At 36.3% G+C, this 19370-nt stretch overlaps 1 protein-coding gene across 8 annotated transcripts in view; it reads right to left on the reverse strand.

The window, feature by feature from the left end:
- The window catches only part of FBXO15 (F-box protein 15), a 93881-nt gene that overhangs the window by 64113 nt on the left and 10398 nt on the right, over positions 1–19370 (reverse strand). For 7 of the 8 annotated variants that reach the window (XM_064658036.1, XM_064658094.1, XM_064658085.1 and 4 more), the window contains exons 5-10: positions 18916–19125; positions 16681–16810; positions 14280–14362; positions 12987–13132; positions 7418–7542; positions 2633–4096 (exon numbers count right to left, since the gene is read on the reverse strand). In XM_064658036.1, coding sequence (XP_064514106.1) covers positions 3827–4096; positions 7418–7542; positions 12987–13132; positions 14280–14362; positions 16681–16810; positions 18916–19125 — 964 coding nt within the window. In that variant the 3' untranslated portion in view covers positions 2633–3826. Of the gene's footprint in view, positions 1–2632; positions 4097–7417; positions 7543–12986; positions 13133–14279; positions 14363–16680; positions 16811–18915; positions 19126–19370 lie in introns of those variants that run through there. The other variant, XM_064658059.1, reaches the window with a different exon arrangement.

The raw sequence follows: 19370 nt of genomic DNA on the forward strand, positions 1-19370 counted from the left end.
ATTTCAGCTCATGATATCCTTATACTATACATATATTTTTGTTAAGTACTCTATCACTAGTATCAAATAGCTACGTAGCTGAATAAAAAAAAAGAAAAAAATAAAAAAGGAAGACAGTCCTTGTCTCAAAAAGCAAGCATGAGATAATGAGACCAGTTTCAACCAAATCAAGACCAGACTTAAATATCTAATGGATGAATGCAAATCAAAACATACCTTCTAAATAGACAGAGAGAGACCAGGCAGGGGAAAAAAAATCTGTGATGAGGCTATACCCCATACAACTGCTTACTGTATTAAACTCCACATATAAAAAGCACACTGGAACAGAAATGCACTATGAAAGCAAATGTTCTGTAATAGAGGTGGTTCTCTAACAGAAATAGCAAAAAAGGAAGAAAAACCAAAACAACTGAAAGGCCAGTTTGAAGAAAAATACTGTGATTACTCGCCTACACTACAAAGACTTCAGAAATATATAGCTGCTATTAGCTCCCCACTAAAGTAAGCCAACTGCAGTAAAGAGCAGTGATTCCAGAGTGGCAGTGTTAAAATTAAAGGCAATTGTTCACATAACATAAACTAACACAGTTCCAGCTTATTATCAATGGAAGATCGCATTAAGTGTCCAAGAATATTAATCAATTGCTCATTTACAACCTTCTCCCTTTAGAAATGCCTCTTTAAAAAAATAAAAATAAAGAACACAGAACATGGAAGCATTTAGGTACACAGCAGACGTCTGGCAAAACAAAGATAAGTGGCAGGATTAACATTTACGTGCAGTTCTATTAGAAAGACAACTTCTCCACTGTTGGAATAGTCTCATAAAAGCCCTTTCATTAAATCACTCTTTCATACTAACTGATTCCTTTTCAATGCAATTTAATCTCATTATTTTAAATGAACACTATTATATTTGCAATAAAATAAACATAAGTTCTGTTTTTATGCTTGCCTACCAGGTAAATCACCCTTTAAAAATATTACAGTTCTATCTGTTGCAGACTGCTTAAACATACACATTTAGAAGTTGTTAGAGGCTGCTCTCCTTTTAACTGGATGAGTTGCTACCTGAAGCACACAAATACAAGTAAAACCTTTCATATTTTTTCCCACTTAGAAGTGCTTATACTTCCTTTCACTGAGGCATTAAAGGAAAAATGTGCTGTAAGGCTTAGTGTCACAATCAGTTGTGTATTTTGATGATCAGATTTCAGCTGGTGCCTCCACTTTTCCTGTTCGTCTTAATAACTGTCTTTTATACATAAGAATCTTATATTGCAGAATGGGGCATGCAACTCATCTTACTGCCTTTTGCAGTAGGTATATAAAAGGGGACTTAGAAGATTAGATGAAGATATTATCAAAACGTAGCTTTTTGTAACAGATACCTTCTTTCATGAAATGGGCCACTGCAGTTACATAATGTAATCCCTTTTCTTTGTGGAGGTTTAGTGTATCTCCTTTCTTATACAAAGAAACGAAGATGTTGAAGTAATGCCAGTTTGAGTGAAGGCACATGTAGCTTTCCAGATTTGATCATACAGGTGGTCATTACCGAATTTACTTCTGTGTGCAATTAAAGCAACTGTCAGCTGAAATCAAAGGAGTGTTCACATGGCATAAATACTAAAGCAGGTTTAGGTCCATCTAAGGCCTATGTCAAGACATAAATAGGGATTATTAGCCTTCATATCTTCAGAAAACACATGATTACGGTCCTTTCCTTCAGCAAAGATGTGTGAAAACAGCTCTGCAACAGTTGGGTCCATTTTTTAAGGTCTTGGAACAGTTTGCTTGGGTTTGCTGCATACACATGTTGTTTATGAACAGCACAAGTTAGCAATAGTCAGGAAACTCTGCTATGCCTTGTATCACTTTTTAGGTTGACAGTGCTGCTAAAGATTTACCCTCTTCCTCATCAATTCAGTTAGTAAACTTTCAGGCTACTAAAGTGGCATATTAGGGATAGGGACAGTATTACTCTCCTGTTTCATTTCCAGCAGTGGCATCAAAATTTTCTATAAAACATTCAACTGTATAAAACCATCAATGCCTTAGAAACAGCAATTGCTTGTTAAAAGAAAAGGAAGTACTTTAATTTTTAAAAAATCCAAACCCACAAACACTGGAAATGCAACAAAAATTCAGCTAGAATGAGCAGTGATAGATCTTTTACCATTTTATGGCTGCTGAGTGCCCACTGACTTTGGTAGCTTTACAGCAAGTCAGAGAACATACCTGCACATCTCAAAGGATCAGTGCAGCCAGAATAATTGTACATCTTTGTTTACAGGCTTAGCAGTGAGGCCAAGGACTGAGAGGGCTCTGGGACTGTGCTTCCATTTCCTTGTAAAAGGTGGTACCTCAAAGTCTAACTTCAGCCAAAAAAAAAAGCTTGACTGGCCACTTGTCTGTTCAGATGAATTTCAGTGTCTGTTGTTCTGGCATTCATCATGCCCATTCCATTTGTTAAAACATTTATATCACTTCAAGGGATCACAGTCACCATCAGCAGTCAGTAAGAAAGGACACGAAATGCAGCTGATCATGCTTGTTAGACTGGCTAACGACCAAACACAGAAACATTTCCACTTCTTCTTCAGACAAGATTATACAAGGTGAACTGGAGCAGTATCAGCCTCAGCTTTATTATCTTGGAAAGTTACATTAAGAAACACCTTTATGGCAGTGGTATATATCTCCTGCTGTCTCTGCAGCATGGAACACAAGTACTTACATATGAACATTGCTTGCACAAACCAATTAATGTATGTAAGCAAATAAAGAAAAGAGCGACTTTAAGGAAATCACTGCCATAACAAAAATCACAGCGGTCAACAATATAATTGTTCATTTTTCTTAACAGAATTCTGTGAAATTGAATTTGCTGTGGTTTGTAACACAAAAGGTAATGACAGTGGAATTCTAATATCACAAATTTTTTTTTTTTAATACAGCAAGTAAAAAATTTGGTCCTAAAGTTACTCCAAGAAACCAGAAAGATCAGGCAGACACATTCAATTTTTATATGTATTGTTAAACAAACAGTATCAGATATGCATTGTTTCCAAAAGAACTGAATGTTACATACATTCAGTACGAGTAGATGAGCTGATAATTGGGATCCAGTCAAAGGAAAATACGTAAAGCAAGTACCTGGGCTCAAATCAGACAGAAGGTTAGAAAATGGGAAAAGAGAACAAACAGGAATTTAAAGAAATGTCATCATAGATATTACAAGTGATTTTCTTGACAAATGTCTTGACTGCCATATTGTTTGGATCTGTGACTTCCTGTCTACCTTTTCAATCCTTTACTAGAATACATTTAAGTATTTTCTGGGGGGGAAAAAGAAAGGAAATATTTCTGCATTTAACAAAACCTGTCATTTAGCAATAACACTTCAACAAGCCTGAAGGCAACAAAACACATGCTGTTTTATTACTATGCATAAAAGTCAATGTTCTCAAAAAATGCAGTTTACATCACATAAGGCATCTTCAAAGTATGGCTCTCAAAAGAAGCAGTTTTTTAACCACAGCAACAAGTGCCTATAAATATTCATAAAAATAATTTCAATATACTCAGTATCAGAAACAGATTAACCATGTGATGTTCAACAGAGCAGAAAAACTATCATTTATATCAATAGGTCTCTTTGATCTCTCCAATACCAATTAAACAAATTATGCAATTGCACTTTTTAGTGAAAAACTTGCAGGAATAGTCTTGCTCATTGGTATCAACGAGCATCAAAGGTTTAGTGTGTTTTTTGGTTTGGTTTGGTTTTTAAAGCAAGGAAATTAGTGACCCAATCAAGTCAGTAATTTGTTCCATGCCAATTATTTACCTTTTCGGTGCTTACATAAAGCACCAAGTTGACTATAATATACTGCCTGGTTTCTTCCAGCCATACCAACTTAACACAAACTTTACCCTCTGAATCTGCATAGTTTGTGGTATAGATATGACCCATGTAATCATAAAGGCCAGATGTCTTGGAAGACAGTTCCATGCAGACTGGGGCACTGAAACACCAGAAGGGCTCTCCAATTTCATCAAAAAGAGTAAGATTCATCATGTAGCAGTCCTACAAACACAAGCAGAAGAGATTATTTCTCCATGCCATGGCACAGTAAGTAGATCTGTCCCTAATTTTAGGAGAAGTATCAAGGGTTCAGAGAGTAATTTTTTGTATGAAAGCTAAAAATTCAAAATATAATTGACAGTGCTTCACTGATTACTGCAAAGCAACAAACACTTATTTAGAAGTTTCCTACAGAAATCAAGATTGCCATGTACAGACATCACAAGCTGTGCTACAGAAGGTAGCACTGCCAACCCAAATTAGACATTATTTCTAGAACAGTTTTAAGCCTTTAACATCTGTGTTTCTCAATTATTAGTAACCTTACCATGCAAACAAATGACAGTCCTTCCAATATGAGAAAGCAACTTAAGTAAAAAATCAAGTTTAGAACTTGTGTGAATGCACCAATGTTTGCAGAGATACTCAGAGACCACACCAAGGAAGTGTACAGACACTATTACCCTTAACACGTCAGCTGTAAAAGGAAGCTTTACAGCACTTTTTGAATGGCTCCAAGCTTCAGTTCCCAAAAAGGTAATACTAATATACCTTTCTACCCTTCAAGTAATTCTTCCTTTTACGAATTCTTGAAAATGTTTCTTTACAACATTACACAATTACATCATTTTATAATGCTAATGGCAGGAAGCCAATTCTTCAGCACTTGCAAACTGATAGTTTCACGTGTCCCTTAAAAGCACAGGAGTTGCGTGTCATTGTTAGTATCAGCTGCTACTTATTCTCATGAGTTCTAACTCACTAAATTAATCAAATTATCTTAATTATGTAGTATATATGCATTACTTCCAGGAGTAATGCTCCAAAAGTATAAACAAACCAACATCACGTATGCCACGCCAAGAAAAAATAATTTGGAATGCTTTATTTCTCTGTACTACATAGTTGTGTTTCTGTTGCTTTAACACTGCTTTCACTATTACTTTACTTCAATCAAACAACAGAGAGCAGATGGCACAAATGCAAGGCAATACGATACATACAATTTTCCTAAGCTTTTTACTGTAGACTATGCTGAAAATACAAAATTCAAATCAAACCTAATGATGATGTAATAAACTTACATGAGCTATAAAATCAGTTGAAACAAGAAAAAATTACTATTTTCTGGTCTGACAACTTGCATATATAAAAGACCAATTATGAAAAGTAAAGCAAGGTGGTGTTGAGTGTTGGGATGTTTGGGCTCTTCCCATGTATTTCTGTCCTGATTCCAATCAGGATAGGGTTAATTTCTGCAATAGCCAGGAGGGGGCATGGCTAGGACCCGGAGGTTATTCTCTACCACCATTTCCAGGAAGGGGGAAGGGCACACTTCCAGGTCAGGGCAGCTTGGCACAGTTGGGTCGGGTTCCACGGTGAGCATTTCCATGGGAATCACTTGCCTCTCTCTTGTACACTATTGTTATTAATACTGTTGCTATTACTGCTCATTTTCTTATCTCATTGCTGTTTCCAGTAAATTGTTCTTATCTCAACCCATGTTGTTTAGCTTTTGTGACTCCAGTTCTCCTCTCCAGCCACTGCAAGGGAGGGGTAGGAGGACAGGGGAGGGATAAGGGGGGTGTGGTTTGAAGTGTTTGCAGTGGGAACACTAAATTTGAGAATACTATTCCTAAATCATGACAATTTCTAACTATCTGTACTTCAGCAATTAATTTTTTTATAAAAAATACCCAGAAGTGCAAAAAAAAAGCTTTTGGGTTTTTTTTGTTTTCTTTAGAGCATTGAGCAAAATTCAAATAAATTCAAAGTAGTGGCATGTCCTGCTTCTGTGGCTGTTGTTATTTGGCCTCCACATGTTTTAACAATTTTAGAGATTCATGTTAAAAACCACACTGAATTCTACCCACAGCTTTATGCTGACATATTCAATCTCTCACCACAAAATGAGGAGTTTAAAAAAAATCCTGTATTCTTTATTTTTTCCTAGAAACAAATATTCAGTATAACTTATGCTGTAAGCACACAGGACAGAGACTAAAACTAAAAAACTAAAAACTATAGCCATAGCTCTCTGTTTCCTCTGACAGTTAACTTCCCAAATTCTTTTGTGGTACTCATGAAAAAAAAAAAAAAAATCTGCCAAGCAGCTGTTAATCCCATAGAACAGTTTGGGTTGGAGGACACCTTTAAGAATCACCTAGTTCCACCTCTACTGCTATGGGCAGGGACATCTTCCACTAGACCAGGTAGCTCCCAGACCCATCCAGCCTTGAACTCTTACAGGGATGGGGCATCCACAGCTTCTCTGGGCAATCTGATCCTGTGCCTCACCACCCTCAGTGTAAAAAAACCCAAAAAGTCTTTCTGATGTCCAATGTAAATCTATGCTCTTTCAGTTTAAAAACATTGTCCCTTGTTCTGTCACTACAGGCCTTGGTAAAAAAGTCTCCCTCAACTATGTTATCAAACAATATTCCACTCCACATTTATGCAGGATTACCAGAAACAACAGTTTTATTAATTTTTAGATTTTTTTCAAAACAAGTGTCAAAATCAAAACCAAGTGTTGAACTAGATAATTTTTCAGTAGTGCTTACATTACATTTATCAGAATTTTTGTAATGTCTGAAATATTCATGCAGTTGAAGTACATTTAAAAATAAGTGCCTTCACCACTACTGCAAAATCTAAAGAACTACTCTCAAACTTTCTTTGAAATAATGCTCTTAGGAATTTTATCCAATAGAATGAGTGAGCATTCCTCTAAAATACAAAGAGTTAAACTAGCTGACCGATGCACACGACTCGAGCTAGGTGCTGACTGTGTGAATGTGGACTGTAACTTTCTGCATGTGTCCATTGGCATTTTAACATTCTCCAGCATTTCCTAACTTCCACTGCATATATGTACTAGCACAGAACTGCACAGTATTTCCCCAGGGGTTCAAGGCTTATTGCTTGCAAAAAAAAACTCCAAGCAAACAAACAAAAAAAAATAAATCACCAAACCAACCAAACAAACCCACAAAAAGTACATCTGATCTGCATTACAGTTTTTTTGTCCAGCATTTCCAAGCAGGGCTGGTCAGTCACAGCACCTTGCTGAGTGGAAACCACTGGAGTCATTACATATACACAGTGGTTCTATCATGCAACCTAGACTACAGGACAGAAAGGATAAAACTGGTTTTTTTTCAAAATTTACATATTTTTTGCAATATCTGAATAGAGGTCTTTTTCTAGTTAAAGATACCTTCTACAAACAAAAACATTGTTTTAAAAATTAGCATACTTAGGATACACAAACTTAGTTCCGTTTTGAGATAAGTGTTTCCAGAAACAAAAAATATTTCTGACCTTTACATTGCCTTTAAACACATCTGTTTCCCAGGATAAGCCAAGTGTCCCAATAAGAGGCAAGTGCTTCCTATTATCCTTTAAGCTTACAACTGTGAGCCTCAAGTATCCATTTGCAATGTCACCTGAAAATACAAACAATATATAACATTATACCAGAACAAATCAAATACACTCTAAATGTTCTCTTATTTTCTCTCCATGTCTTTATTTTCTTCTCACTCACCAATAAGGAACCCTGATATACTTTAACAGCTAGATAGAGCACATTATAGAGAAATTAAGTTGCAGTTCAGGGCTTCAATTCTGTGATCCACAGTAGAAGCAGCAGCTAAATGGTCTTTTGTATTTTTTAGTATAAAAATATGAATGGCACCTAAAGAACTTACACAAGGATGCAACATTTCATTTTCATGCCACCAGTGCCTCAATCACTGCCCACTCCCCAAACAAATTATGATATCTTCCCTGCCCTTTTTTTAAGATTATTTAAATCTCTCAACTCTGACTGGTAACTCAAATAACACAATGCAACAGGATATAAGGATAACTATCAATCCTCCTTGGAAAGGATATTGCATCATTTAAATTGACATGCAGTATGCTTTGATTTAAATCAAGTTTTTAAATTATGGATTTCTTCATTTTTTAAACAGCTTTCCAAAGGCTCACTTTCTTTTTTTCTTTGACAGAATTATTATGATTAATGATTTTTTTTTATTACTACATATAGCCATATTTCTTTGGTATCTCTTCCTCTATTTTCAGAAGAGATCAACTGGTTTTAATTATTCTTTTTCCCTTGTTATCAGAGAAGGAAAGTTAACCAGACAGTCCAATGGTTCAATTATAACTTGGGGTACATCATAATGACCTCTGACTACAAAAAAAGTAAAAATAAAAGCATCACATCATGACACAAGCACATTTCGTAGTAGGACATCCCTTAAACAAGTTTCCTTGAACAAGAGAGACTCCCTTAAAAGAGCAAACAAAAGCACTAGAAACTACAATATAAAGAAAGGAAGTAAGTGTCTAGCACTTGCAGGAGATATAGAAAGGGAGAGAAGGAATTCCCAGGAATATGCTGCTTGTTCGGGATCCAGTAGGAGGCCCTGGATGTTATGACAATAGCTGAAGGGGCTTGAAGGGCCTAGAGAAAGTGACGAAAGTGAAAAAAGAGAAACGTTTTGCCTGTGATTCTCCTTCAATCAAGCCCAAGTAACAGCACAAGGCTGCAGACAGAAGCAGCAACATCAGAAAGGCTGACTGTGAGTTAAACAGCTGTAGCCTGTGTGTAGTGGCAGCAAAACCTTTGCTTGGTGGCTGCTTTAAGCAGACAGCTGGAGGCAGTGACAGAGAAAGCCCACAGTCTACCAGAGAAACCAGAAACTCCTCTGTATTGGTACTGTGGGGCCAAGCAACTCCCGAGAGATGCCTGCCACAAACCAGTGCTGGAAAGGCATCACTCACAAGTGGGGAGTTCAAAGAATAATTACGCTGGGGAGAAAGTAGCCCAGCATGACAGAGGACAAAAGCTGCAGGTTTTCAGGTATAGACACTATCAGGAATAGGAGTGTGAATATAGTAAAACCAACATGACTTTGTCCAGGAGATATTTTGTATGGTTGAAAGAATATGTAATGCTCCAGACAGTGACACCCACTGTCCTTGCAGTGAAGTCTCCAAGAACTCAGTGAGAAAAACATAAGCAGAATTCATTTCCAGGATCTAGCTCAAAGTGCAAAAAAGATATTAAGTTGATACCTACCCAAATGGTTCAATTCCAAACCTCAATATATCAAATCCAATTACTTGATTTCATTCGAGGTAAAAATATTTTAAATAAACAGTTTACTGAGTGCACACTAAAAGTTCACATTTAAAATTGAGCTTTTATACAAGAGACTTGAAAACATCGGTCAACAAGCATTTTTTCAAAGTTATCTGCAATTCTGATTTGAATGGAAACAGCTATTTCTCTTATTCAAAAAAATTAAAATTTTAATGGAATAAAAGCAGATTGTAAAAAGCATACTGCTAATAAATTCACAAAGCCTAGGACATCACTACTATACCATGGCATTAATACAGCATTGCTAGATGGGTCACCTGGCTAAGGTTATAAACCTCCTACTGCAGTTACTTCTTAATTTTAGCCAGAACAGAAATAGGCAACAGATCAGGAATCTGACGCTAATTAGTCATGGGTTAGTTAATCCAATCTTTATATATATTTTTTTAAATATAAAAGGTCCATTACAACCCTCATAACCAGAAAAAAGGAAAAGTCTGCCTAGAAATGAGCAAGAAGCTGAAGGCTAAGTACTAAAATCTCCTCTTCCTCACCCCAGTCAGAAGAGAAAAAGAAATTAAGGGGCAGAACAAGCTATGTTAAACATACCAAGAGAAACACAGAAGAAGCAAACTGGACAGGGCTTTCTTCAGCCTGATCTATACTTTGTTTCATTGCCCCCTTATAATACCTACAGTCCAGGCTTTATGCAAGACATATATAGCAGCAAAGTAGCAAAATAAGAAATAGGGAACAAAAATTTTCAGATAAAGGTAATACCAATAAAAAGAACATGTATCATGTAGACAAACCTCAGGGGAAAGAAGCAAACAGCCAAATAGTTCCAAGGCACTTATTTTAGCTAAAAGCCAAGGAAGTTTGTTTTGCTAACCAAGCCTTCAGTGCAAATTGTAATATGATTGGCATTTTCAGAGGAAAGGCTGTGCTTAACACTACTTCTGGTGCCAACAACCAGCCTTACCACACTGCAATGGTCATTTAAACTTGCATATCAATCTCCAAGGTCAAGCAAAACATTTCAAATACATGATATGAAATTTTACAAACAAATCTTAACAGCTCTCTAAACAAACAAAAATCACCCCTTATATTTTGCAAGCACAACACATCAATTTACATCAACAAGAAATAACACTGAAAAGCCAAAGCTTAAACTACCATGTGGCTACAAAGCTTTTCTTAAAGGTTGAAAACCTAGAGAAATATATTTCAAGAATGTTTATTAAGAAGCCAGATTCATGGCCCATCATATGAAAAGCCTGTCATAGCTTCCTGAAAACAAGGGAAGTTTTCTACATATTTTCAATTCAATTTTAAAGTATTTAGCATATTCACTCTACAGTATCTGTTAAAAAGACCGTATTACCAATGCTGTTTACATGAAAGGGAGCATAAAATAAAATGCTAAAACCTAACCAAAACAAAGTGACAAAACAGCTAGTTACTGCAATGCAAGTATTAATAACAGAAAAAAAAATCTGAAGCCATATATACTCCATCTGCTTGGTTTAATGAAGTGTGATATAACTTTTTATATTTAATAGTAAGAATTCTGAAAAAAGAACTGAAAATAGAGCAGAAAGGTGAAGCACAACATTAATAAGCACTAACAAAAAGCAGACAAAAATAAAACTAAACTCAAACATATAAATCAGTTATTTTGCAGAATACAAATGGGTATTCTCTGGTAACCTAGGAATGCACAGATTCCTAATGGAAACCAATAAAAAGGAAAACACCAGTATAATACCTGACAACTGTGTCTCATGTTGTGGAAACTGCCATTGGCATGTCACATCCATAATTTAAAATAAATCTGGAGCGGGTAGAGAATTTTAAGAAATAGCAAGATTTCTCAGTATGCCTGAAACCTCTATGCTTCAGAGTCCACCCAGAGAATGGGACAAAGGGTATTATTAGAATGGAGCCTACAAACAAAGCACAAATCCTCAAATACAACCAGCCTGGACTAATCTACACTGTCAGCCACATTCAGAAACACCATGTTTACTAGAAAGAGCAAAATGAACAACAAATCACAATGAAAATACGTGAAAGCAGACAGCCCTAAACTGCCTCACAACATTTTCGTAGAAAGTCAAATTATTGTAATTACTGTGCAAGCACGGGGAAGGGACTAGATGACAAATGAGCTTTTTGTCTGCAGAACCATGGCTTCAGATGTCCGATGTCCTATAAGACCAGATTCTAGTGGCTGTCACACTGCTGAAGGTCACAAAACCAAAACAATTCAGAAAACACTAGTGATCATAAAACAGATTCTGTAACATGCAAAGTGAGATGGCATCACAACTGTAGCTCATAGACATTTGCTACCATTTGCATAAACATCAGCATAATCTTTTAAGGAAGTAGATTCTAAGCAGCAAAAAAGTGAAGTGTGCCACAATACTGCTTCTTTTTGTGCAACTGTATTGCTAGGAGCATAAAATTTTAATTTGAGAAAACAAAATATGATATTTGCCTCAAAAATTAAAACCAGAAACCAAAACACAAACCCCAACCACCTGGTCAATTTAGAAAAGAATTTTCTTTTGAGGGTATAAAGAGGACTCCTGTATTGCACAACACTTCAGGTGAGATTTCTTGCTATATGGATAGACTTTCACTGAAGTTTTAGCCTTTAGAAGTATTACTTTTTTTCAAGCTTGCAGCTTTTATGGAATTTGAAAACATACATATTTCAGATTCAAGGACTACAACACTCCACACTGTGCACAAGGTTGAAATCTAAATGATAGGTTTTGGAGTGACCAAACACAAAAGGAAAAACAAAAACGAATCACAGGAAATTTGTTGTAACCCCGTAAATGCACTGGAGCCCGACAACATCGCCCTCTACTGTCTGCAAAACTAGCATTTTCTGAAATCCACAGGAGGCTCAGTAGGGCAGTTATCACAAAAAATACTGGGGAGCAATAATTAACTTACAGTATTTAATTTTAATTGCTCTATTTTAATATTTTAATCTGTATCTGCTGACAAAAAGACAGCCGTGTAGCTATAGGAAGGACTGTGCTGAAGTTCAGTCAAAGGAGAAATCGCCCATATATGTGCAAAACCATAGTACAATTATGAAGTTGAGCTGTACAAAAACAACACAAATGGTCCATTGTGTCTTATGAAAGGAAATGCTGAAAACCAAAAGAAGCAGCAAAGTTCAAAACAATCACTGAAATTGTTTACTGCACAACGAAAGGATGTCAGAGAAATCTGAACAACCTTAAATTGACTGAGATTAAAAACCTGTAAGTATTAAGAGTTCACAGTAACTTCTACAAACATATTTAAATATTTACTCTTTCAATGCACCTAAAGTATACTTGAGCAGAATTCTACAGAAATAGGCCTCCAAAATGCATGAGGACAAACTGTCTCTCCTTTATAGCATCTGAGATGAAGGAACATCAACCTGCACCAAAAGCTGTGCCACTGCATTATTAACACAGCACTGAACCAAACGAAAACACCCTGACAATCTGCAGAACTTGTGTCTCAGGCCTGACACCATGTCAGCCTAACAGCAGGCAGAGTTCACACAGAGCAGGCTTACTTATGATGCCACACAACACCCCATGCAGATATAAAGAAATGACAAAACGAATGGAAAGACAGCTTGCTCTTAAAAATCCATTTCAGTTTCTGCCCTTAAAACAGAGACACTGGATACAAGAGGGAAAGAAATAACAGGGATTATTTTAAAACCAGACATTACTATTCTTTCAACTATACCTTTTCTGCAGAAGAGGTTCCTGAATGTTCCATGCAGGTAGGTGCAGCTTCTACCATGCATTTCCAGATGCAGACTGTAGTCATGTAGTCCATATTCTGGGTCAATATCATCCAATACAGGTTTATTAGGTGGAGGGGCATATTGACTTTAAAAAATAATAACAATGTGATTAAGCAGGGGGAAATGACTTAAAAAGAGATATAATACACAGCCCTACACTTAGACTATCATCTTTAGAGAGTTCTGAAATCAAACATCTCTAGTTTATCACACTTCTTTTAAGCTACCTTCTACAGTACATAATACTTCTAATCAGCTGTTCAGCAAAGGCAGAAAATAATGGTAGTCAGCTTTAAAAGGTGCATCTGTTAAACTCCAAAATATGGACGTGTTGCCAAAAAAGAAAAAAAGCATCAGCTTAAGTACCAATCTAAAAGTCCACTAACTAGAGACTTCTCTGAAATAGCAATTACTGGAAAAATTTTGTCTGTGTCTAACCAAAAGAAAAACTACTGCACACAAATGACCTGAAGAGACCAAACGCCAGAGGCAACTGAGCACCTTCTACTTAGGATTCTATTTGGTAGTACGGGAGATGGTGTTAAATCTTACCTTCTGTGCTAAAGAGAGCCACATTAAGTTACAGTGGGCACATAAGACTACCAGTAGATACAACAGTATCTGAATAGAAAGCTGAGGGGAAAATAAATTCCACAAATATTGTAGTAAAGCTAACAAACTCCATCCTTTTAAACAGTTTACAGTGTATAAACAGGTATTGTATTATATTATATGCTGCAATACACACATATATACAAATACCTCATTAGAAATCCAGCTAATTTCCCAAAAGGACTGAAAGATAAATGCAGGCACCTTACCAGTTTATCAGAAATTTTTTCTCCCCTCTTACACAGCTAAAGATTACTTTCCTACTTCCAAAAATGTCTCTCTCTTTTCTATGTCTTTCAGATTGAAAGAGGGAATAGAAAGACTGCTTGTGAAAAGGGAGGAAGTATTGGCAGTGCATTTCTAACCTTCTCAATACAGCAAGTACTAGCACACTTGTAAAACTAAATTATCTCCTCAGCCGTATAACAACTGCAACATTTTAGTATGCAAATGCTTCTACAGTCTTGTATATAGTTACTGTAACTTGTTTATATTAAACAAGAATAGTTAAATACTGCCTAAATATAAACCTCTTACCAGCAGCCAATTTTAACTGTAAAACTCAAAAGCTTTATTCAAAAGGTTATCTTTATTAACCACAAAGGAGAAACCAAACTTACACAGTAGCAGAACCCAGAATGCTCCTCTCAAGAAGTTGATGATAATGAAGACTCACCATAACAAAAGCAATTTCATTTTTCTCCTGAAAAGTTAATTAAAGTAGATGTATTTTCATCTGGAAACGCTTTTTTTTCCCCCACAAAGTCCTTCTGAGCATTAAAATTCATAGATAAATGCTGCTGCTTATTACTCTGCCCTTTATTGTAATAATGTTAATAACGGCTTGCTTTAACACTTGGACTCCAACAACTGCTAGTGTCTTTTCACAAGAGCATAGAATATATGTTAAAGATTACAGTATTTGTATATTGGGGGAGAAGAGAGGGAAACTAGCTATATTAGGGCAAAAGTTATGAAAGAAAACCATGAACTGTACTCCTCTAGCCTCTACTTACCACTTTAAAATAGATACCTAAACAGAATTAAAACAGGACTTAACCCCAGCTACTGAATAGCTAAGCATCAAGTTTATTTTCATACGTAAGGAATTATTTGCAAAGAGGGCTAACATCACTAAGGAATACAGAACTATTCAACAGAAATGGTAAATTTCAAAGTAAAACCTCAGGTGTCTTCACCAGATTACATACCCCTGGGAAAATGTTAAGACATAACTCTCTATTGGCCTAACATAGCTCAAAGAAAACATCAGAGCTCAATGTGAGAGCTAAATACAGACAAAGGTATCTATTTACTCCAAGAATACAGAATGCTAGGATTTCAGCTCTTTTTTTTTTTTAAATGCATTTTTTAAGTCCTACATTTGCAAACACATAAGTCAATAGTAAAACTATTCACAGCCAGCAGTCTATCACTGTCCTGAAATGTAGGCAACTATTATTTTTAATCTCTGATTACCAGAGATATTTTTATTTCTGGGTTACCAGAAAAATGACATCCTCTGTTTGAACTTTTGGGTTCTTAACTACTCCTGTAGTTTCGTAGTGCAAAATTACAGCTCTAAAAGATATAACAATAGAGATTTATCAGTCACAGAGTCTCTCACTCTTTCTCAATCCAAATGTCAGAAGGCCCACACAACCTGTCCTTGGTTGCCAAAACTACCATCATCAACAGTTTCTGCTATGCAGCTGAGCTATGCGTAAAATGCCAAGACATGTGGCATTTCCAATTCCTACACCCATCTGCAGTAAACTGCCTACACAGAGAATAAGAACTGCTGTTCAGAAAAGCTCCTACAGTGAGGCACTTGATGCTTAACAACTGTGTGGAACTTGGTTATGATTGAACCATTTCCAGGTGCTGAAAGAGTTATCTTTCCAAGCATGGGAGGGGGCAGTGCACTAGCAAGACTATAGGGCCAACAACCTAGTAAATTTCTGAAGACACAAAAGAAATTGTTTTTCATTTATTGGAGTTCTTCACAGATTAAGACAACCTGTAATAGGTTTATGCAGGTCATCCAGTCTCAATTGTTTTAGGAAATGGACTTTCACTCTTAAGAAATATTCCTTCCGTGGTTTTTTAAATGCCTCTGGTGATTGTGCACATTTGAGGCAGCACAATTCCAGCTGGAAATTAGCTTTGAGCAGCTTTGAGCAACTGCTCACGGGCTCCCTGAGGGAAGTTTCTTGCCAGTGTCAAGTAACATAGATCTACATCAGTAATATGGCTGAGGGAGGAAGAAAGGGCTGCCACCTCTGAAATCAGACCAAGAGCAGAACCCCTGAGATAGGCTTTCACAGCACCTAGCCCAATGTAACTTCAGACAGTCACCAAGGTCCCAGAGTATTCTCTGCAGAGATACAGATTCCTTTCGTGTACAAGTCTACTTCATATGTTGTGCACTGCTCTCTGAAGACATTCATCTCTACACACAGCCTATAGAGACTAACTGCTTAAATTAGACCCTCAATACCAAGACTTTAATACCCCCAAAAGGGCATGATTTACAGCATTTCTACTGCTGGCGCAGGATACCTGTTGATGTAGATTAAAGCTAAGTTGCCTTGTGGGGACTCATCACTTTGAGTGATGTGGACAGGGCATGGCATGAATCAGGGGAAGAAGCACATCCCTCCTCAAACTATTCTATTTAAAATAACTCCAGGATATCAAACTTTGGCATGTGAAGACTGCAACATAAATAAAACCGAACACGGTATCTAATAATGTATGATACCTCTAATGATGATTAGAGATGGATTTTTTTTAAAAGTACAGACAGCTCTTTAGAATACAATAAATCATCAACTAGCTGTCCCTACCTCCATTTTGTTGTTACTAGGTTAGACAAGATCTTCCAAAATCCAAAGGAAAAAAAAAAAGAAGAAGATTAAAAAACCCTCGAAATGTCCCCAAATCCCAAACTACAAGGCAAAAAAATATGTTCCTTCAAGTCATAATAAAATACTGAAACAAAATGTAATGTTATCTTACCTTCCAAATTCCTATTAAGAGTCCTGGATTCACACTGAAGAGCTGAACAAGGCCATCAGCACCAACTGCTACACTGCTTTCAGTCAGGTTAGCAAGATGGTATTCAGCAATTAAGGAAAGTCGTCGAGGTCTTTGAACAGAACATAAATGTAGCAAAAAGGTTATGTCTCCTTATTTATGTTACAGTTCAGCCCAATTTCATTTTTAACTCTGAAACCTGACCAACAGCATGCAATGGAAATAGTTTCAGCATGCACAGTCATAAACTATATGTTTGAACGACTACAGTGTATTAGCAGGATCTGAATCCCTAACAAGAAAAGAAACAAAAACACCATAAGAAGTTGTACTATACTCTTAAAAAAGAAGAAAAACTTATGTGCTTGCCCAGTTTTTCAAAATACCCACAGAATTACTTCATCATTTGTTTTTAATACTATGATGGTACTAAATGGAATCACTGAAGTTTTGTCAGTATGAAGCAAGCTGCTAATGCAAATTCTTCCTCCACAGAAGCAAAATCCAAAGGAAAGGATCAAACTGTACATATAATAAATTAAAAGCTTCTGTTAGAGCAAGATTTTCTTTTTAAGCAATTTTTTCTACCTGTAATTAAAGATATTTTACATATCTTTATATGTCTTCATTTCATATAAAATCCATAACACCCTTTAACTAAAGTTCAGACTTCACAGATATTGTTATTAACTAATAATGCACTAAAAAAAAAGACCAGAAAGCAGAGTCTGTGTTACCTATTCAGAATGGAGAGAGAAGTTTTCTAAAACCCTTTGCAGACTTGGGCTCTTATTATATTCAAAACAGTTCCTAGATTTACCATTAGAATCACTGTAGTATCACCTACCACACACTGCTGGGAAGACAGCAACCAAGAGGAATTTCATCACATTACTTTAAACTGTAATATTTGCAGCAGTGACAGGACATCACAGAGTCACAGACAGAATGTTAAGGTATTGGAATGGTCCTTAAAGATCATTTAGTCCCAAGCCCTCTGCCATGGGCAAGGACACCTCCCACTAGACCAGGTCACTCAAGGCCTTATTCAGCCTGGCTTTGAACACTGCCAGGGTTGGGGCATCCAACCCTGGGCAATCTCTTCCAGTGTCTCACCACCCTCACAGTAAAGAATTTCTTCCTAATCAACATCAACACTTCCCATCTCTAAGTCAATCAGGCTCATATCAATACAGGAACATTCCCAAAGTCCCTGCAACAGCTCCTTATAGTCTTAACACTGACATTCTGATATTGGTGAAACCATTATATTCATGTACATTCACAAGCTCCAAAAACTTATTCTGTGAAATAAACACACCAACTGCCTGCAAGTTTTCTTTTACTATTTTCTACCTATGAATCATCATATTGGTAAATCAACTATATTTCCCACATAATTTGACTGCAAGACTTGTTCAGCTGACTTTATACAAAAGGCTTCTCTTGATTTATTTATTTCTTAAGCAAATACTTTGCTTCTGCTTGAGGAACCAGGTTTTTTTGTAGGTGAACAATTCTCTCTTTTCAGAACTCATATGGCTAAGAGCTTTGTGTAAGAAGCATGTAGCTGATACTGCACATACAATACACACAGACCCAAACATGTGCAAAACTCCTTGACAGCAAACAAATAGATACTTTTCATTTAAATATCTTTTCTCAGAATATAATTTCAGAAAAGCATTGTACAGCTTAAGCTACAAAATAACAGATAAGATGTGGACTGTTTTTTTAAATGCATGTACTTAGATTGTACTCACAGTTACACATCAAATTCCCTAAATTCACATACCTATCACATGGAAAATAAATGTTAACATATATTACCTGACTGTAGTCATATAAATATTGACAAACTGTTCCAAGCTAAACGTCTCACATTAAATTCTCCTAGATTTACATGTTTCTTTCACACCCATTTGTCTCTATGCCTTAGATTCAGCTTTCCAAGGTAGGAGCTATCAGTCCGTATATCACATCCCAGTAGCTACATTAACCTATGAATTAATGTCATCGCTTGTTAGATTATACTGTTTCTTCTTAAAAAGTTCTACTAATGAAGAGAAGAACATAGGCTTTGGAAGAAACGCTACAGACAGGCTTTCTAACAAAGAACTAACTTGCTGAGCCAAACCAAGGTCAGATAGCTCCTACAAATATGTTATCAATCAGTTACACCAAAAAACACCTCAAAAATCCTATGTTAAAACTCACCCATTCTTGTTGGGAGGCATGTTTTGGTCAAGAAGCAACGGTGTAACTCCAAATAGTTTTAGGGTTGACACGACGTCTAAGCACGGCCAGTTTGTACTATACCAAAGTATGGTAACAGATGTGTGCTTAAATGACAGGTTTGCCTTCTCCGTTACATGTTCTTTTCCATTTTTGTCCTTTAGAACAATTATCCAGCTCAAGCCAGAGAGTCTTTTATTTAGGAATTGAGAGGGGAGAGGGATATTAAAAAAAAAAATTAAAAAAAATCGCAAAACTTAAACTATGCTTGCAAGAGAATTTTCAAATTTCTACTAGCTGCTACTTAAGTAGTTTCTCAGGCTCAGTCACTTATAGGCTATCATATCTTCTCACGATACTCATGTTATAACTCTATTTCCATACCCCCTCCCCAGCATTTCCAAAGCCATTAATATTCTGTACACTGTTCTTGAGTA

Source organism: Pseudopipra pipra, chromosome 1 (genome assembly GCF_036250125.1).
Source record: "Pseudopipra pipra isolate bDixPip1 chromosome 1, bDixPip1.hap1, whole genome shotgun sequence".
In the NCBI taxonomy this organism is placed as follows: domain Eukaryota; kingdom Metazoa; phylum Chordata; class Aves; order Passeriformes; family Pipridae; genus Pseudopipra; species Pseudopipra pipra.